General features: G+C 43.7%; 1 protein-coding gene across 4 annotated transcripts; it reads left to right on the top strand.

Moving 5' to 3' along the window:
* Nucleotides 1-8,439: 8,439 nt before the first annotated feature.
* LOC109884492 (protein lifeguard 1) lies at nucleotides 8,440-20,178 on the top strand. Of its 4 annotated transcripts, XM_020476459.2 has the most exons (8): nucleotides 8,790-9,011; nucleotides 15,682-15,844; nucleotides 15,983-16,189; nucleotides 16,458-16,573; nucleotides 16,816-17,016; nucleotides 17,326-17,454; nucleotides 18,563-18,706; nucleotides 19,325-20,178. In XM_020476459.2, exons 2-8 carry the CDS (start codon nucleotides 15,757-15,759, stop codon nucleotides 19,472-19,474), a joined length of 1,035 nt encoding a protein of 344 aa, XP_020332048.1. In that variant the 5' UTR covers nucleotides 8,790-9,011; nucleotides 15,682-15,756; the 3' UTR covers nucleotides 19,475-20,178. The 4 variants fall into 4 exon arrangements, with proteins under 4 accessions (XP_031674612.1, XP_031674613.1, XP_020332046.1 ...); XM_031818752.1 differs by having other exon boundaries at nucleotides 8,440-8,933; nucleotides 15,682-16,189; XM_031818753.1 differs by lacking the exon at nucleotides 8,790-9,011 and adding an exon at nucleotides 8,474-8,585 and having other exon boundaries at nucleotides 15,682-16,189.
* Nucleotides 20,179-21,282: the final 1,104 nt, after the last annotated feature.

The raw sequence follows: 21,282 nt of genomic DNA, 5'->3' as shown, positions 1-21,282 counted from the left end.
CCAGAGAGGGCAGGACAGAAGAGAACAGCTACTGGCCCAAAGCTGAAGCTTTTCCTGTCTATAGAAGCTGCTCCTCTCTCTATGTTCATTGTTGGAGCACCAGCTACCACACACACACACACACACACACACACACACACACACACACACACACACACACACACACACACACACACACACACACACACACACACACACACACACACACACACACACACACACACAGCGGAATGTGGAGCTTTTATATTCTAGAATGTTTTTCCTAATGTGCCTTAAAATATTGGTATTTGGAAAGTATTTACGTAGCTTTTAATGAGAAAAGACAGATTTGCACCCTTTAGTTAGTCAGGGAGTAGGACTGTATTGAATAAATAATGTGTTCATGTTATTTTAGAGGTATGTTCTCCTGAGCTGTTCACATTGTTATTGTCAGGAATGTACTACAGCTACAATGATAATTAGGACTTTATAAAAAACTAGATATAACGACATGAAGTGAACCTTTTATCTATACAACCTATTTTCTTGTTATTTTGTAGATATATTTCTCTTTCTAATTTGTTCGTACAACGAAAGAGAAATGTTTCAGCGTAAACTATTAGATATACATTATAATACTTTCTATCCTAAAAAAACGTAGTTTACATTTTTTTTTTTTTCCATAGCTGTGATTTTCTTATTAACTTTGTGAGATTTTGACTGTTTTACAATGTTGGGAACTTTTTATACTTGAACTGTTTCATACCAAGGAATACGTTAACATATATGTTATATATAATATAAGGAATACGTTAACACACACTATATATTTTTAAGAAGAATACTTTGAATGTCTCTGGACATAAACTACCAAGTCTCTCAGAGATTCCAGTACAATATTCTATTTATCTTGCCTTTTCAAATGTGTTGTTCTGCAAATACAATCATTAATTTAACTAGATGAAATAAACAGCCTTTTAGCTGCTTCTATTCGTATTGTAGTTTTTACATAAATACACAACTGACAGAAAGCAGTTCACTGTAGATCCACCAAGTCTCACCTGCTGGGGCACATCTTTCTGTCAAACACAATCACCTGCTGGGGCACATCTTTCTGTCAAACACAATCACCTGCTGGGGCACATCTTTCTGTCAAACACAATCACCTGCTGGGGCACATCTTTCTGTCAAACACAATCACCTGCTGGGGCACATCTTTCTGTCAAACACAATCAACACCTCCTCAGTCTGATCTGTTATCTAGAGGAAACCTTGCCTTATCATAGGGAACGTATTGGAGGTACAGGGTAGGCTAGAGGAAACCTTGCCTTATCATGGGGAACGTATTGGAGGTACAGGGTAGGCTAGAGGAAACCTTGCCTTATCATGGGGAACGTATTGGAGGTACAGGGTAGGCTAGAGGAAACCTTGCCTTATCATAGAGAACGTATTGGAGGTACAGGGTAGGCTAGAGGAAACCTTGCCTTATCATAGGGAACGTATTGGAGGTACAGGGTAGGCTAGAGGAAACCTTGCCTTATCATGGGGAACGTATTGGAGGTACAGGGTAGGCCAGAGGAAACCTTGCCTTATCATGGGGAACGTATTGGAGGTACAGGGTAGGCTAGAGGAAACCTTGCCTTATCATGGGGAACGTATTGGAGGTACAGGGTAGGCTAGAGGAAACCTTGCCTTATCGTGGGGAACGTATTGGAGGTACAGGGTAGGCTAGAGGAAACCTTGCCTTATCATAGGGAACGTATTGGAGGTACAGGGTAGGCTAGAGGAAACCTTGCCTTATCATGGGGAACGTATTGGAGGTACAGGGTAGGCTAGAGGAAACCTTGCCTTATCGTGGGGAACGTATTGGAGGTACAGGGTAGGCTAGAGGAAACCTTGCCTTATCGTAGGGAACGTATTGGAGGTACAGGGTAGGCTAGTAGAAACCTTGCCTTATCATAGGGAACGTATTGGAGGTACAGGGTAGGCTAGTAGAAACCTTGCCTTATCATAGGGAACGTATTGGAGGTACAGGGTAGACTAGTAGAAACCTTGCCTTATCATAGGGAACGTATTGGAGGTACAGGGTAGGCTAGAGGAAACCTTGCCTTATCATAGGGAACGTATTGGAGGTACAGGGTAGGCTAGTAGAAACCTTGCCTTATCATAGGGAACGTATTGGAGGTACAGGGTAGGCTAGAGGAAACCTTGCCTTATCATAGGGAACGTATTGGAGGTACAGGGTAGGCTAGAGGAAACCTTGCCTTATCATAGGGAACGTATTGGAGGTACAGGGTAGGCTAGAGGAAACCTTGCCTTATCATAGGGAACGTATTGGAGGTACAGGGTAGGCTAGAGGAAACCTTGCCTTATCATAGGGAACGTATTGGAGGTACAGGGTAGGCTAGAGGAAACCTTGCCTTATCATAGGGAACGTATTGGAGGTACAGGGTAGGCTAGTAGAAACCTTGCCTTATCATAGGGAACGTATTGGAGGTACAGGGTAGGTAGGCCATACAATGTACATAGCTAAGGTCCAATGACATGTGAAGGACACAGTCAGGGTGAGAGACTCTTTAGAGGGAAACAGCTGTGCACTGATCCAGTCAGAGGCTTCGTCCCAAATGGCACCCTATTCCCTATATAGTGTACTACTTTAGACCAGAACCCTATGAGCCCTGGTTGAAACTAGTGCACTGTATAGGGAATAGGGGGCCATTTAGGAAGCAGACAACGTTATAGAGTATAGCGTTTGGACAGCTGAAGATGGGGACAGGTGGGAAAATACAGTCACTTCCAAAGAATGTTCCAACTGTAAGAGACACTACTCCTCTCTTAACCGTCAGACCATCTCTGGCTACATGTGTCAGGTCTGAACAAAGAATGTTCCAACTGTAAGAGACACTACTCCTCTCTTAACCGTCAGACCATCTCTGGCTACATGTGTCAGGTCTGAACAAAGAATGTTCCAACTGTAAGAGACACTACTCCTCTCTTAACCGTCAGACCATCTCTGGCTACATGTGTCAGGTCTGAACAAAGAATGTTCCAACTGTAAGAGACACTACTCCTCTCTTAACCGTCAGACCATCTCTGGCTACATGTGTCAGGTCTGAACAAAGAATGTTCCAACTGTAAGAGACACTACTCCTCTCTTAACCGTCAGACCATCTCTGGCTACATGTGTCAGGTCTGAACAAAGAATGTTCCAACTGTAAGAGACACTACTCCACTCTTAACCGTCAGACCATCTCTGGCTACATGTGTCAGGTCTGAACAAAGAATGTTCCAACTGTAAGAGACACTACTCCTCTCTTAACCGTCAGACCATCTCTGGCTACATGTGTCAGGTCTGAACAAAGAATGTTCCAACTGTAAGAGACACTACTCCTCTCTTAACCGTCAGACCATCTCTGGCTACATGTGTCAGGTCTGAACAAAGAATGTTCCAACTGTAAGAGACACTACTCCTCTCTTAACCGTCAGACCATCTCTGGCTACATGTGTCAGGTCTGAACAAAGAATGTTCCAACTGTAAGAGACACTACTCCTCTCTTAACCGTCAGACCATCTCTGGCTACATGTGTCAGGTCTGAACAAAGAATGTTCCAACTGTAAGAGACACTACTCCTCTCTTAACCGTCAGACCATCTCTGGCTACATGTGTCAGGTCTGAACAAAGAATGTTCCAACTGTAAGAGACACTACTCCTCTCTTAACCGTCAGACCATCTCTGGCTACATGTGTCAGGTCTGAACAAAGAATGTTCCAACTGTAAGAGACACTACTCCACTCTTAACCGTCAGACCATCTCTGGCTACATGTGTCAGGTCTGAACAAAGAATGTTCCAACTGTAAGAGACACTACTCCTCTCTTAACCGTCAGACCATCTCTGGCTACATGTGTCAGGTCTGAACAAAGAATGTTCCAACTGTAAGAGACACTACTCCTCTCTTAACCGTCAGACCATCTCTGGCTACATGTGTCAGGTCTGAACAAAGAATGTTCCAACTGTAAGAGACACTACTCCTCTCTTAACCGTCAGACCATCTCTGGCTACATGTGTCAGGTCTGAACAAAGAATGTTCCAACTGTAAGAGACACTACTCCTCTCTTAACCGTCAGACCATCTCTGGCTACATGTGTCAGGTCTGAACAAAGAATGTTCCAACTGTAAGAGACACTACTCCTCTCTTAACCATCAGACCATCTCTGGCTACATGTGTCAGGTCTGAACAAAGAATGTTCCAACTGTAAGAGACACTACTCCTCTCTTAACCGTCAGACCATCTCTGGCTACATGTGTCAGGTCTGAACAAAGAATGTTCCAACTGTAAGAGACACTACTCCACTCTTAACCGTCAGACCATCTCTGGCTACATGTGTCAGGTCTGAACAAAGAATGTTCCAACTGTAAGAGACACTACTCCTCTCTTAACCGTCAGACCATCTCTGGCTACATGTGTCAGGTCTGAACAAAGAATGTTCCAACTGTAAGAGACACTACTCCACTCTTAACCGTCAGACCATCTCTGGCTACATGTGTCAGGTCTGAACAAAGAATGTTCCAACTGTAAGAGACACTACTCCACTCTTAACCGTCAGACCATCTCTGGCTACATGTGTCAGGTCTGAACAAAGAATGTTCCAACTGTAAGAGACACTACTCCACTCTTAACCGTCAGACCATCTCTGGCTACATGTGTCAGGTCTGAACAAAGAATGTTCCAACTGTAAGAGACACTACTCCACTCTTAACCGTCAGACCATCTCTGGCTACATGTGTCAGTTCTGAACAAAGAATGTTCCAACTGTAAGAGACACTACTCCACTCTTAACCGTCAGACCATCTCTGGCTACATGTGTCAGTTCTGAACAAAGAATGTTCCAACTGTAAGAGACACTACTCCACTCTTAACCGTCAGACCATCTCTGGCTACATGTGTCAGGTCTGAACAAAGAATGTTCCAACTGTAAGAGACACTACTCCACTCTTAACCGTCAGACCATCTCTGGCTACATGTGTCAGGTCTGAACAACGGTGGACTGAAGTCTCCTCCAAAATGTTTCTCTTCAAAGATTACTCTAAGACTCAATTCTAAATTGAACTCAAATTAATTCAGGAGAGTCCGTGTCTAGTTCATTTCTATGTGGAATTTGAATGTCTTAGTTTGCCAGTTTGGTTGCTGTCCATGGTGCTACATTCTCATGCTGTTCATGACACTGCTGTTTAGGTGATATATGGTTGGCCTGACAAATCAAAACAAACTAAAACCAGGAAGAGGAAGCTGAACTAGACAACTTGTATTATTACTTTACTTGATAATCTGAAGAATAAAAAATCTTGGTTGGTGTCCTCTAGTCTAAACATTAACTCTCAAACTGGAGAAATTCTGAGGCTTGTTGATTACATTATCCCCCTCTCTTGAGAGATTCTGAATCTTGCTGATGACATTTTCCCCCTCTCTTGAGAGATTGTGAATCTTGCTGATTACATTATCCCCCTCTCTTGTTAATAATGTAGATCACCTCTGAAACATGAACCTGCTATGTTCCTAGAATGGTAAGTAGGTGAACTCTATCCCCTGATGAATGCATCCCAAATGGCACCCTACAGTAATCCCTATATTGATACCTGGTTAAAACTAGTGCACTACATAGGGAATAGGGTGCCACTTGGGATGTAGTCTGATCTCTCAACCCTTCCTAGAAGGGTCCTTGGTCTGCCAACTTGCTGCCACAAGTCTCTCTGACAGCTACAACTCTCTACTGAGTATTTCATCAAAACATATCAGTTGACCAATGTAAAATATATACCATATCATCTTTACCAGATCCTGATGATAAACATCCACGCTTCAATTCTATTAACACACATCTACATAATGAAGTTCACTATACTGGATACAGAAACCCTTTCTAATGGGGCTTTGACTTCATTCATGGTTTTGAATCCTATGAGATGGTTGATTGGTTCCTACATGACATTCCCTGCTGTGGTCAGTCAGGAAGAGCAGGTAAAGGTTAGCTGTGTGTGTGTGTGTGTGTGTGTGTGTGTGTGTGTGTGTGTGTGTGTGTGTGTGTGTGTGTGTGTGTGGAGAGCAACCAGGCAGGAACAAATGAAGCTGCAAAACCTGCGACTTGACCAATCAGACAGAGAGGATCCTGGGAACTCCTCTTTCCCCTGTTTCCACCTGTTTAGGATCCTTTTGAATTCCAGGCAAATAGGAACTTCAATGTGGGAATAAAGATAAGACCACTGATGGCCATGTCAGCTTTACCATTAGTCTGACAGTTTCAGTGGAATAGAGGACATGCTATATAATGTCCTATCTGCATTTTTATTTATTTATTTATTTATTTACCTTTATTTAACCAGGTAGGCTAGTTGAGAACACCTTTATTTAACCAGGTAGGCTAGTTGAGAACACCTTTATTTAACCAGGTAGGCAAGTTGAGAACACCTTTATTTAACCAGGTAGGCTAGTTGAGAACACCTTTATTTAACCAGGTAGGCAAGTTGAGAACACCTTTATTTAACCAGGTAGGCTAGTTGAGAACACCTTTATTTAACCAGGTAGGCTAGTTGAGAACACCTTTATTTAACCAGGTAGGCTAGTTGAGAACACCTTTATTTAACCAGGTAGGCAAGTTGAGAACAAGTTCTCCTTTACAATTGCGACCTGGCCAAGATAAAGCAAAGCAGTTCGACAGATAAAACGACACAGAGTTACACATGGAGTAAAAACAAACATACAGTCAATAATGCAGTATAAACAAGTCTATATACAATGTGAGCAAATGAGGTGAGAAGGGAGGTAAAGGCAAAAAAGGCCATGATGGCAAAGTAAGTACAATATAGCAAGTAAAATACTGGAATGGTAGTTTTGCAATGGAAGAATGTGCAAAGTAGAAATAAAAAATAATGGGGTGCAAAGCAGCAAAATAAATAAATAAATTAAAATTAAATACAGTTGGGAAAGAGGTAGTTGTTTGGGCTAAATTATAGGTGGGCTATGTACAGGTGCAGTAATCTGTGAGCTGCTCTGACAGTTGGTGCTTAAAGCTAGTGAGGGAGATAAGTGTTTCCAGTTTCAGAGATTTTTGTAGTTCGTTCCAGTCATTGGCAGCAGAGAACTGGAAGGAGAGGCGGCCAAAGAAAGAATTGGTTTTGGGGGTGACTAGAGAGATATACCTGCTGGAGCGTGTGCTACAGGTGGGAGATGCTATGGTGACCAGCGAGCTGAGATAAGGGGGGACTTTACCTAGCAGGGTCTTGTAGATGACATGGAGCCAGTGGGTTTATTTAACAGTTACAATACATACATTATTGTTCATTTTCATGGAGTTACATTTTGTGAGGCCGTGAGTTGGTCACACTTGTCCCCATTTTTACGACAGCTGAACCCTATTAGGCAGCTGCAGAATGTCACCTGTCAGGCCTCAGTGTCTGAGTGTGTGCAGGCACAGGAGGGGACAGGTGGTGGCCTACAGGCCCTCCTCAGTGGAAGGAGCATAAAGATAGATAGAGGTGTCCTCTTTATATCTGTGCCATAGTAGTGTCTTTGACAGCATGAACAGCGCCATTTAGGCTACAACCCATAAGAATACCCACCTAGTTGACAACTTTACTACTTTAAAATGGTGGAAGCATGCTGGAAGCCCTCAATGGTGCTGAAACTGTGTTTTTGTCCACTAGAGGCCTCTATCATACTCAATGGTGCTGCCCATGCTGAAACTGTGTTTTTGTCCACTAGAGGCCTCTATCATACTCAATGGGAAGGATGAACAACAAAAGCCCTCTCGTGTTTTGTAAACAAGACCCTTGAAAATGTCTTAATTTCTCCATTCTGATCAATGTGAGAAAGAGTTAGACTTGTTCAGTGTCCGTCAATTCAACTAAATGCTAAACTTGTGGTCAGTTCATTGAATTAGTTGTGTTAATACTAGGCTAAAGAAATTCAGCCTGCACCCTGATGCCAAGACTGGACAGAGTTGTAGATGATTGAAGAACAGAGTTGTAGGGGAGAGAGCTGAGGTCTGTGTGTGTGTGTGTGTGTGTGTGTTCAGATGTGACATGCTGACATCTAGTGGACTTTTGGCCTAGGCTGACTTTTACTTTAAAATAATAATAATAATAATTAACTGGGCACTAATTTATTCATCCTCATAAATAAACAAAAAAGCTATTATTGAAAGTACTTTTTGTTAAAGGCCCAGTGCAGTCAAAAACATGATTTCCCTGTATTTTATTTCCAGGTTGGCATAATACTGTGAAATTGTGAAAATTATGATAATGCTCTTTTAGTGCAAGAGCTGTTTGAAAAGACCGCCTGAAATTTCAGCCTGTTGTTGTGGGATGGAGTTTTGGTCTGCCTGCTGACATCATCACGTGGTACATTTGTTGGCGTCATACATTTGTTGACCAATAAGAAAGAGAGTTCCAAACCTCTCTGGCAATAACAGATCGTTTTCAGTTTTCTCCTACCCACTCAGCCCACTCCCAGACAGTCCAAGCAAAAATTGTTGTTTGAGGAATTTCTCTTCGCTAAGAAGCTATCTTTGTTTCTTTTTGACAATTTCAATAGAAAACAATCACAGTAAGGTACTTAATTGTTGGGGATAGATGATTTAATATAGAAAAACGGCTGTATTGGACCTTTAACGATCAAGTTATAATATTTACTCACCATTGGCCCTATGTTGACATGTGGTCGAGCCCCGCTGCCGCCAGATGGCGCTATTATTCCTCACGTCTTTTGTAATTGCCACGTAAGGAATAATCGCGCCCTCTGATGGCAACAGGGTTGAAACAGCGTGACACAGTTCATTCGAGAAATGACGTACCTCAAGGGGCGCGCATGACCTGTTGGACTGGAATATGTAACGCAGGACTTAGTGGAACAAATATCGCCTGCCGAAAAGGAAAGTAAAGTTTCTTCTAGCTGTTCAGGTGACTATCTTTCAAACTGGGAGCAACTTGGAAAACGCTTACGGAAAACTTTCAAACTTCATTCGACGGAGAATACCGGTAATATGACACTGAGTTGTTTGTTGCAGTGCGATTTTTCTATAGAAATATATATATATATTTTGTACAGCCTGTTATAGTTTGCCACTTCCATAAAACATCGTTTGTGTATGGCGCAGTAATAGTTATCTACAGCCGTAGTTTAGTCGACTAAACTGATCCTAGATCTGAGCTCATGAATCTTGTAACAATAAAATCTTGCCAGTGAACGTTATTATTGGTAGAAGGGTGCAATTGCGGCCCCCAATTAGGGGCGTTCCTGCATTTGCACCTCTCTCTTAATATAATATACAAAAGTATGTGGACACCTCTTCAAATGAGTGGATTCGGTTTTTTCAGTCACAAACATTGCTGACGGGTGTATACAATCAAGCACACAGCCATGCAATCTTCATAGACATTGGCCGTAGATTTTTTAAATTTAACTAGGCAAGTCAGTTAAGAACAAATTATAATTTACTATGACGGCCTACCGGGGAACAGTGGGTTAACTGTCTTGTTCAGGAGAAGGACTACAGATATCTACCTTGTCAGCAAACTTTCGATTACTGGCCCAGCGCTCTAACCACTAGGCTACCTGCCGCCCCCATAGAAAGGCCTTACTGAACAGTTGAGTGACTTTCAACGTGGCACTGTCATAGGATGCCACCTTTCCAACAAGTCAGTTCATCACATTTCTGCCTTGGTCAACTGTAAGTGCTGTTATTGTGAAGTGGAAACATCTAGGAGCAACGACGGCTCAGCCGTGAAGTGGTAGGACATAAAGGCCACAGAATGGGACTGCCAAGTCGCAGCGTGTAAAACATCTCTGTCCTCAGTTGCAACACTCACTAACGAGTTCCAAACTGCCTCTGGAAACAACATTAGCACAAGAACTGTTCGTCAGGAGTTTCATGAAATAGGTTTTCATGGCCGAGCAGCCAAACCTAAGATAAACATGCGCAATGTCAAGCGTCAGCTGGAGTGGTGTAAAGCTTGCTACAATTGGAAATGCATTTTCTGGGGTGATGAATCACGCTTCACCATTTGTTAGTCCTACGGACGAATCTAGTGGATGCCAGGTGGATCTGGTTTGGTGGATGCCAGGAGAACATTACTTGCCTGAATGCATAGTGCCAACTGTAAAGTTTGATGGAGGAGGAATAATGGTCTGGGTCAGTTTTTTATTGGTTTGGGCTAGGCCCCTTACCTTCAATGAAGGGAAATCTTAACTCTACAGCTTACAATGACATTCTAGACAAGTCTGTGCTTCCAACTTTGTGGCAACAGTTTGGGGAAGGCCCTTTCCTGTTTCAGCATGACAATGCCCAAGTGCATAAAAGTGAGGTCCATACAAAATTGGTTTGTCAATCGTTGTGGAAGAACTTGATAGGCCCACAGAGCCCTGACCTCAACCCCATCGAACACCTTTAGGATGAATTGGAACGCCAACTGCGAGCCAGGCCTAATCGCCCAACATCAGTCCCGGACCTCACAAATGCTCTTGTGGCTGAATGGAAGCAAAACCCTGCAGCAATGTTCCAACATCTAGTGGAAAGCCTTCACAGAAGAGTGGAGACTGTTATAGCCGCAATGGGGGACCAACTCCATATTAATGCCCATGATTTTGGAATGAGATGTCAGACGAGCAGGTGTCCACATACTCTTGGTAATGTAGTGTACTTCTAATGATACTTTTTTATTTATTTTTTAACTAGGACTCCGGTACAGAGGCGGGCGCTCCAGTACAGTAGTTAACAGTAACGCACCATAACGTTGGATGCCAAACGTTGATAAACCCCACAAAAGAGGCGGGTAGCTAGGACAACTGTAGACAGTGTCAGTGTCCTTCACCCCCGCCTGACCGGGACTGTTTTCCCGCAGTGCTGTTAACAACGGTGAGGGCAGGCGTTAGCGAAGCCGGAGGACACTGGGTTCTAGCTAGCTACCTAGGACTCCGGTACACATCAGGCAGGATAGGTAGCTAGCTAACGATACCTAGGACTCCGGTACACATCAGGCGGGATAGGTAGGTAGCTAACGATACCTAGGACTCCGGTACACATCAGGCAGGATAGGTAGCTAGCTAACGATACCTAGGACTCCGGTACACATCAGGCGGGATAGGTAGGTAGCTAACGATACCTAGGACTCCGGTACACATCAGGCGGGATAGGTAGCTAGCTAACGATACCTAGGACTCCGGTACACATCAGGCGGGATAGGTAGCTAGCTAACGATAGCTAGGGCTCCGGTACACATCAGGCGGGATAGGTAGCTAGCTAACTATAGCTAGGGCTCCGGTACACATCAGGCGGGGGCGACACCGGTAGCTAGTGATGATACCGGAGCTCCGAGCCATGCGTTGAAATCGCTAAGCAGCTAACTTCGGAGCAGTGTGCGGAAGCATGTGTCACTATCATCGAGGTCAGAAGCTTAGTTTGATCATGTGCTTTTCCACACCATGTGTTGCAAAATGAGAGATTCCACTGATTTGGCCGTTGTTGCAGCTTTCAAACACTGACCTGGACACAGCACTTACAAATATAGTTAGGATTTTGGACAAAAAGTTTCACCTGACTGGTAGTTTAGCAGGTAGAGTATGGAACATTCAGGGATCTGAAGTCGAAAACAGTTGAAGGAACACAATTTAGAAGGGAAAACAAAGTGAAACCACACTTTCTGCTCAGTTCAAATAAATGGTTTTATTTAGTATAATATAATCTTCTGTATTCAGCATCCTAAATAATGCCACAGATTCTGTTTGTTTTAAAATGTATTTTTACTAACAGCTGATGTTACTAATGTGCATTGTGAACAGACAATGAAGCTCCCAGTAATTTACCCTTTTTCGGCACAATTTGGTGAAAGCGGCGAAGCCGTTATCCAGCTAACTAGGATAACGTTACCTGCACAGATGGTACCAGGTTTGCCAGATCTAGCTCAAATGTATCGACCAATGACCCATGAAAACCTGCACAGATGGAACCAGGGTTGCCAGATCTAGCTCAAATGTATCGACCAATGACTCATGAAAACCTGCCCAAGGGGCTGAACTAGACCCCAATAAATGTTGCAGCAAGAGAGAAGTTGCCACATTTATCCAATAAATCCTTTTCCTATAAAGTTATTAAGCAAATTAAGGAATATCATTTTAACTGACAGGCTAAGAAGCAAACTATGGTTTTCCATCAAAATAATAATTATTGCGAGTTTAAGAATATGTCACAAGAGAAGATAAATTGCCCTTATTAAACTCTCCAGATCATTTTCATCAGTGGATGTAAATTTAACTTGTTTAGAGTGCTATGCTTAAGCAATAAGGCACGATGAGGTGTGGTATATGGACTGTACTTAGGACACAGCCTTTAGCCGTAGTATATTGGCCATATACCACAAACCCCTGACATGCCTTATTGCTATTATAAACTGGTTACCAACATAATTAGAACGTTTTTGTCATTCCCGTGGTACACGTCTGATATACCATGGCTTTCAACCAATCACTATTCAGGGCTCAAACCACCCAGTTAATAATTGTAAATATAACCTGGGTGGTTTGAGCCCTGAATGCTGATTGGCTGAAAGCCGTGGTATATCAGACTGTATACCATGGGTATGACAAAACATTTATTTTTTACTGCTCTAATGATGTTGGTAACCAGATTATAATAACCAGTTTATAATAGCCTCTAGGTTTTTTGATATATGGCCAATATACCACAGCTACGGGCTGTATCCAGGCACTCCGCGTTGCGCAGACATTAGAATGCAGTTTATTTTAAACCACCTCTGAGCAAATGTATCTAAAGAACTCTCGTGTGCCTAAAGTCATTTTCCAATGCTTTGTTGCCGATATATCACTTCTAGTGTTTAATGATTTATGGAAAAAGGGTGCCTTCGTAATGACCAGTCTAAACAGACTTGGTAAAAAGTTGTCACGACGTGCTTGTGTGCTGCTCTGTCTCCATGTCTCTGCTGCCGGACTCTCTCAACCAGCGCTCTCCACGTACACACACCCCTCCAGTCCACTCACTCTCTCAACCAGCGCTCTCCACGTACACACACCCCTCCGGTCCTCTCACTCTCTCAACCAGCGCTCTCCACGTACACACACCCCTCCGGTCCTCTCAAATCAAATCAATTCAAATCAAATGTATTTATATAGCCCTTCGTACATCAGCTGATATCTCAAAGTGCTGTACAGAAACCCAGCCTAAAACCCAAAACGGCAAGCAATGCAGGTGTAGAAGCACGGTGGCTAGGAAAAACTCCCTAGAAAGGCCAATACATAGGAAGAAACCTAGAGAGGAACCAGGCTATGTGGGGTGGCCAGTCCTCTTCTGGCTGTGCCGGGACACCTTAAAGTTGTACCACTGCCCCTCTCACTCTCTCAACCAGCGCTCTCCACGTACACACACCCCTCCGGTCCTCTCACTCTCTCAACCAGCGCTCTCCACGTACACACACCCCTCCGGTCCTCTCACTCTCTCAACCAGCGCTCTCCACGTACACACACCCCTCCGGTCCTCTCACTCTCTCAACCAGCGCTCTCCACGTACACACACCCCTCCGGTCCTCTCACTCTCTCAACCAGCGCTCTCCACGTACACACCCCTCCGGTCCTCTCACTCTCTCAACCAGTGCTCTCCACGTACACACACCCCTCCGGTCCTCTCACTCTCTCAACCAGCGCTCTCCACGTACACACACCCCTCCGGTTCACTCACTCAACTCACTAACTCACTCAACTAACTCACTCACTCACTCACTCACTCACTCAACTCACTCACTCACTCAACTCACTCAACTCACTCAACTCACTCAACTCACTCACTCACTGCCTGATAGTCTGCGGCAGCAGGTCACAGTGAAATATATTTGTTTAAGAGATATGCCATGGCGGCCGCAATGCGATTTAGAAGTATCCCAAAAACCCTCCACCCACGACCAATACATTTTCACCCCTGACATTGTTTTCAAAGTAGCCCAATTTCGCAGGAAAATGTCAAACATGGCAACCATGGATGGAACAATAAATCAGATAGTTGACAGGATGTATAGATATGAAGCATCCGGTTGGTGTTTCCATTCACTGAGAGGAAGCCCAGTGGCTGGAAGTGGCTCTTGGCTCTGCATACCTCCTTGCTTGTTCTGAGCACTATGATTCATTTGGAAACGACAGGCTCTGATCTGTCTTGGGTTAGTTATCACAATATTTGATATCGGCAGACAGTGCCCTTGGCCCCTGAAAAACTCTGACTCTGACTCTTTTGACCCACATTGGAATTGCATTGACAATCAGGGGAAATCCAGAATATCAAGTGTCACACAAGAATTAAGATGGCACGCTTGAGAGGGTGGCGTTTATGCAGGAACCAATGGAATGCTCGAGGGGGGGAGTTTATGCAGGAACCAATGGAATGCTTGAGGGGGGGCGTTTATGCAGGAACCAATGGAATGCTTGAGTGGGGGGGCGTTCCTGCAGTTGCAGGAATGCCCACATGCAGGAATGCCCCGAATTGCAGGCCGCAATCACACACTGTTGGAGAATTCTTGTGAACAGTCTAGTTAAGAGCGGGACGGGGAGGGACACCTTAAAGTTGTACCACTGCCCCACTCCCTTCCCGTAACCATAGTTAATTTTTAGTTACTGATCAACAGTCACAGGTTATTGTTGGTTATATTATTTTGAGCTCTTACATTGTAATGAATAGCACACTGCTGTTTGCTTATCATTGTTCTAATCTAGATAGTTTGCTGAATCATGGCTCCCTCCCTCCCTCCCTCCCTCCCTCCCTCCCTCCCTCCCTCCCTCCCTCCCTCCCTCCCTCCCTCCCTCCCTCCCTCCCTCCCTCCCTCCCTCCCTCCCTCCCTCCCTCCCTCCCTCCCTCCCTCCCTCCCTCGTGATGAACAGTTATTACAGGGTGGATAGAGCGTTCCCTGCTCCAGTATCTGTGCATTAGAGATGCCTCTAAACTGATTCAAACTCCCATTGGACAGCTCTGCAAGCGAGTTTACCAAATAGGGAGTTTTGCTCAGCAGCTGTGTTCATTTCCTGCCGTTACGGCCTGTATGTACTTCCAAAAAAGGTCTAAATTGAAATACAAGCAACCAAAAAAAGGTCATTTTCAGCACTTTTGAGTTGAGTTGTTGTGTACTTCCTGTTTGTGGCGGTGTGAGTGCCGAATGTGCATTTATTTTCCTTTGCTTGTATATTTTTATTTCTACCTTTTTTGAAGTACATACCAGCCATAACGGGAGTACATTATGACATTTGGTGCGTAAGGAACATATTTTGACATAATGCTTGCAGAGCTGTCTAATGGGAGTTTTAATATGAGCTTCCTGGGCGTTAGAGAGGAGAACCGTCATACTCATTGTCGACATCTCTAATGCACAGATACTGGGGCAGGTATCCCCTAGGGATACCAGGATGGATTTTGGTCTCCTTTTAAAACCCCTTTTTAGATTAGATGATGTACTCTTAAAACCTTTACCATCCTAACCTACTACGATACCTACTAGGATCCTAACCACCTACCCGACTAGGTGAAAAATCGATGTGCCCTTGAGCAAGGCACTTAACCCTAATTGCTCCTGTAAATTGCTCTGGATAAGAGCTTCTGCTAAATGACCAAAATGTCAAAAGTAACCTTTGTCATTCTTCATCGTGTGTCTCTGTCTCTAGTGCCCTGTTTCTACAGTCCAGACGAGATCAACACTGTCCTGAACCCCTGTCCTAGTGAGAGGAACAGACCTAGTGATGTCCCAACCTGACAGGAATATCTATTCTTCATTGGAGGGGGGCATCCAGCCCCCAAATGTAGGCTTTGGGCAGCCAAGCCCACCAGGATATGGGATGACCTTACCCAACACGCAGGGAATGTCGAACCCATTTGGGGGGCCAGGGCCTGCTCCAGAGGGGATGCCCTTCCCCACGCCTGGGGCATTTGGTCAGCCCATGTACTCCCAGGGTCAGGAGAACCCAGGATATGGGATGACCTTACCCAACACGCAGGGAATGTCGAACCCATTTGGGGGGCCAGGGCCTGCTCCAGGGGGGATGCCCTTCCCCACGCCTGGGGCATTTGGTCAGCCCATGTACTCCCAGGGTCAGGGGAACCCAGGATATGGCACTGCACCTTACGCTCCCATGCCTGGGGCCTACGGTCAGGGCTTTGACAACCCAAATCATGGTGAGTACTTCAAGTGTTAAAGGGATAGTTCACTCAAACTATCTTTTAGTATTTTGTTCATTAGTCCACAAAATGATGCATGACAGCAGTGACGTTTTCAAGATGGAGCACTTTTAGTACGGAGCAAAAACTACTCATTGATAGATAGAAAGGGGCATTGGAAGTGTTTGTGGTCTGATGTATGTTATCATTCATTGATAGATAGAAAGGGGCATTGGAAGTGTTTGTTTTCTGATGTGCATTGCATTGAGTCTGTCTTTTCTCCCAGACCCAAACACTGGTTACCACAGCGATGATCAACCCCCAGCCTTTAGTGACAATAGTTCCTTCTCTCTTGGCTCTGGACTGGATGACAAGACCATAAGACGAGCCTTCATCCGGAAAGTAAGGGACAGCCTGGACGACATGAGGCTCCAAATCAGGACCTCAAGCAAACTTGAACTAAAGATAAAATATTAACTTAAGATAAAATGGTTGTACATGCATCTGTATAGCCATCATAATAATCAGACAAAATGTCTTCAAACCGTTTTTTAAAGAGCAAATAACCAGAGTCCACGTAGTTGGAATTCTAGTAGTGTATGTATCCTGTATCTAATAGTCTCTGTCTCCTTGTCCACCTACAGGTCTTCATGGTGTTGACCGTCCAGCTGATGGTAACATTCACCTTTGTGGCTGTCTTCACCTTTGTGGAGGAAATCAAAGTGTTCGTCAGGGCCAACACATGGACCTACTGGGTATCCTATGGCATCTTCTTCGTCTCTCTCATCACCATCAGCTGCTGTGGAGAGTTTCGCCGTAAACATCCATGGAACCTGATTGCACTCGTAAGTTAATAATACCTGTCTCATTTCAATGGCCATTATTACCATTATATAATGATGTACTGTATGGGCCTGTTTTCTAAACTCAGATTAAGCCTTTACCTGGACTAAAAAGCCTGCTTAATGAAGAATAGTATGTGTCGCTATACTTTATGGGCCGGTTCTGTACATTTATCTAATTAAAGAAGAAACATTATGTCTTATTCACTATAAGTGTGTGTTGATATGTGCACTTCTACATAGAAAGTTGCATAAGTATTGTTGAAATTGTAAAAGAGGTTGTATGACTCTCCTTGCCTCTGGTGTTTCCAGTCCATCCTGACCCTGGCTATGTCCTACATGGTGGGGATGATAGCTAGTTTCTACGACACGGACTCAGTCATCATGGCCGTGGGCATCACTGCTGTTGTCTGCTTCACCGTGGTTATCTTCTCTCTCCAGGTCTGTATCTCTCTCTTCACACTGTTAGAGCGTGGTAGGTACGGGACCAAAACAGAGGGGGAGTTGAGCCTCACTCTTCAACGCTCTTAGTTGGGGAAATGTATGAATTATACTGTTTACTTTGTGCACCTACGTCATATTGCTGAGTGTACCTTTAAACAGCATTTCTATGGAATCAAATGTAACAGGAGTTGAACTGGAATTGACCCTGACCCTGCCATCATAGATTCTGGCCCTGTTCGGTGAGGCTAGGGATGGGAGTGACCCTACCCTGTTCAGTGAGGCTAGTGATGGTACTGACCCTACCCTGTTCAGTGAGGCTAGTGATGGTACTGACCCTACCCTGTTCAGTGAGGCTAGTGATGGTACTGACCCTACCCTGTTCAGTGAGGCTAGTGATGGTACTGACCCTACCCTGTTCAGTGAGGCTAGTGATGGTACTGACCCTACCCTGTTCAGTGAGGCTAGGGATGGTACTGACCCTACCCTGTTCAGTGAGGCTAGTGATGGTACTGACCCTATCCTGTTCAGTGAGGCTAGTGATGGTACTGACCCTACCCTGTTCAGTGATGGTACTGACCCTGCCCTGTTCAGTGAGTCTAGTGATGGTACTGCCCCTGTTCAGTGAGGCTAGTGATGGTATTGACCCTGCCCTGTTCAGTGAGTCTAGTGATGGTACTGTCCCTGTTTAGTGAGTCTAGTGATGGTACTGTCCCTGTTTAGTGAGTCTAGTGATGGTACTGTCCCTGTCTAGTGATGGTATTGACCCTGCCCTGTTTAGTGAGTCTAGTGATGGTACTGTCCCTGTTGAGTGAGTCTAGTGATGGTACTGTCCCTGTTTAGTGAGGCTAGTGATGGTACTGTCCCTGTTTAGTGAGGCTAGTGATGGTACTGTCCCTGTTTAGTGAGGCTAGTGATGGTACTGTCCCTGTTTAGTGAGGCTAGTGATGGTACTGTCCCTGTTTAGTGAGTCTAGTGATGGTACTGTCCCTGTTTAGTGAGTCTAGTGATGGTACTGTCCCTGTTTAGTGAGTCTAGTGATGTTATTATTGTTTGACAGTAAATGAGATTCACCTCATTGGCTAATCACTAATATGTTCCCATACAGACCAAGTATGACTTCACTTCCTGTCACGGTGTGCTGTTGGTCTGTCTGATTGTCCTGTTCCTCTTCGGCTTCCTCTGCATCTTCATCCGCAACAAGATCCTGGAACTGGTCTATGCCTCGCTGGGCGCTCTACTCTTCACATGCGTAAGTTCTTGTCACAAATGCCACCCTATTTTCTTTATAGTGCACTACTTTTGACCATCGTAGTGCACTATTTAGGGAAGGGTGCTATTAGGGATGCATACTAAAATCTCTTTCTTTGGTAATGATCTTGATTATCATAGGTGGTGTCTCTTCCTGTAGAAACTATACTGGCGGTGGTAGTAGGACAACGATTTAAGTATTCATGCAAGTGCTTTGATTGATGGGCCAAAATAATGCAATATATAGGGAACAGGGTGCCATTTTGTACACAGACTTAGTCATTATTTTGCATGTGTTGTCAGACCAAATCAAGACCTTATGTCACTGCACATGTCTTGCTAAATAGAATGAGTAGAATGCTAATTGTGATAATAGAATGAGTAGAATGCTAATTGTAATTGTTAAAATAGAATGAGTAGAATGCTAATTGTAATTGTGATAATAGAATGAGTAGAATGCTAATTGTAATTGTGATAATAGAATGAGTAGAATGCTAATTGTAATTGTGATAATAGAATGAGTAGAATGCTAATTGTAATTGTGATAATAGAATGAGTAGAATGCTAATTATAATTGTGATAATAGAATGATCATTGTTTTGAATGTGTTTGATTCCAGTTCTTGGCTGTGGACACTCAGCTGCTGCTTGGCAACAAGGAGAATGCCCTGAGTCCAGAGGACTATGTTTTTGCTGCTCTCTCCCTGTACACTGACATCATCAACATCTTCCTCTACATCCTGACTATCGTTGGAAGAGCACGGAACTGAGAGCTTCCTCTAAAGGAACCATTGAAGGATGAAGGAGTCTTTTTACAGGAGTTACCAATCTGTTCCCATATCTAGTACAACACCTGCTCCACATTGTTTTATGTGCCCATGTCTCAGGTGAACACTGCTGTCGCCTGTCGTTCCCCCCCCCCCCTAGCAAACTCAGTCCGGCGTTGAACTTACTCTTGAAAGTTGTAATAGTAGAATGCACAAGGTGACATTTGTAAATTGGGTGGTGCATCATCAGTTCCTCTTGTCAGTCATTACGTACCATGTTTGGGTAACCCTGATCTGGCAGATGCTCTTATCCAGTGCAATGTATTTTTCTATTGTGTTACTATTTTTCTTTGCTCATTTTTCGTACTTTTTAACTCTGCATTGTTGGGAAAAGACTCGTCAATAAGCATTTCACAGTGAAGTTACACCTGTTGTATTCGGAGCATGTTACATGATTTGACTTAGTCCGTTCATTCAACTTGGGTAACTAAACAACCACATATCACAGTCATAGCAAGTAACTCTGCTTGATAGTACTCCCTCATGTTCATTGTGCTCATTTTTACCACAATCCAGACTGGTTTAAATTGTGTAGTGTGAATAATTAATCATATTTGAATTCAATTTGTTTTGTGATATTTCTGATGTTTGTGAGTCTTTGCAGCTGTATTTGTTGATATTTATTCAATTAAAACTGAATTGTGATCTCTTTTTCTTTTTTATCAGTGCTGATGGTTACTGGATGCTGCTAAATTGTTTCTAATAGTGTATGAATCATGATTATGCACTTTGTGATATGATTCTTTTTTTTCTAAGCCAAAAGCATGAATGTCAGTTTGTTAATTATATTTTTCCAGACATTTGTGCCTAGTTTTCAGCTTTTCAGTCTGGAGAGAAATTATGTGAGAAATGATTTCCCCTGATGCAATGCAAATGTTGAGCGTTAAGAATGACGTATAGCCTATCTGTTTAGACATCATAATGGAGATTCTATAATTATGTTCAATGTGTAATTATGACACCGGTGTCAAGTTAAATCGAACGTTCTGACACCCTATTATGATGCCATTTATAACCTATTTCATTTGAGGATTTGATTTATAAGACAGACGGAAAGGGTCTACAAACTTGCGGGTTGTGTCTCAGTTGTCTGAACGCCTGAAGTAGGCGCTTGGAGTCGGAGAAGTGTATCTGGGTGGATATGGATACAGAGGGGGGCGGTGCGTCATTGCGCTTGGAGAATGAGAAACTGCGGTATGAGAATGACCACCTGAAAATAATGCTTGACCTAATGAAGGAAAACTTTCATCTGAAGTCCAAACTGCAAACCTCCGCTCTAACCAGCGATAATCTCAGGGAATCGACAGGTAACTGTTCAAGTATGGTTTACGCATTGCAATCTCCATCTATGTGGGTGATGGTGGTGCGTGTGCCGCTCTTTGTCACTAGAGGACGTCCAAGATATGTGACACGTCCGGACTGTTAGAATTAATAAGCAGGGTTGGAAAAAACTGAAAAATTCGATTTACACTATACGGCGTGAAATGAAATGTAATTAATCCCAACCCTGCATATCAGTACTGCCATGCAGGTCCTAGCAAAGCACCAGCTAAAATATTGGACATATAATCTTAAGGGTGGCAGATAGCCTAGTGGTTAAGAGCTTAGGGCCACTAACTGAAAGGATGCTGGTTCGAGTCCCTGAGCTGACTAGATTAAACATCTGTCTGTGCCCCTGAGAAAGCACTTAACCCTGTAAGGCGCTCTGGATAAGAGCATCTGCTAAATGACTAACATTTATATAATTTATT

This window comes from Oncorhynchus kisutch, unplaced genomic scaffold (assembly GCF_002021735.2).
Source record: "Oncorhynchus kisutch isolate 150728-3 unplaced genomic scaffold, Okis_V2 scaffold1607, whole genome shotgun sequence".
In the NCBI taxonomy this organism is placed as follows: domain Eukaryota; kingdom Metazoa; phylum Chordata; class Actinopteri; order Salmoniformes; family Salmonidae; genus Oncorhynchus; species Oncorhynchus kisutch.
The sequence above is the reverse complement of the archived record's forward strand: the minus strand, read 5'-3'. Positions and strand labels throughout refer to the sequence as shown.

Bases quoted from the DNA above. Each gene is read 5' to 3' on its own strand.
- LOC109884492 (XM_031818752.1), top strand. From the start codon at position 15,757: ATGTCCCAACCTGACAGGAATATCTATTCTTCATTGGAGGGGGGCATC. The intron at 17,017-17,325 runs GTAAGTTAATAA...TGGTGTTTCCAG, and splicing joins CATGGAACCTGATTGCACTC to TCCATCCTGACCCTGGCTAT. The intron at 18,707-19,324 runs GTAAGTTCTTGT...GTTTGATTCCAG, and splicing joins GCGCTCTACTCTTCACATGC to TTCTTGGCTGTGGACACTCA.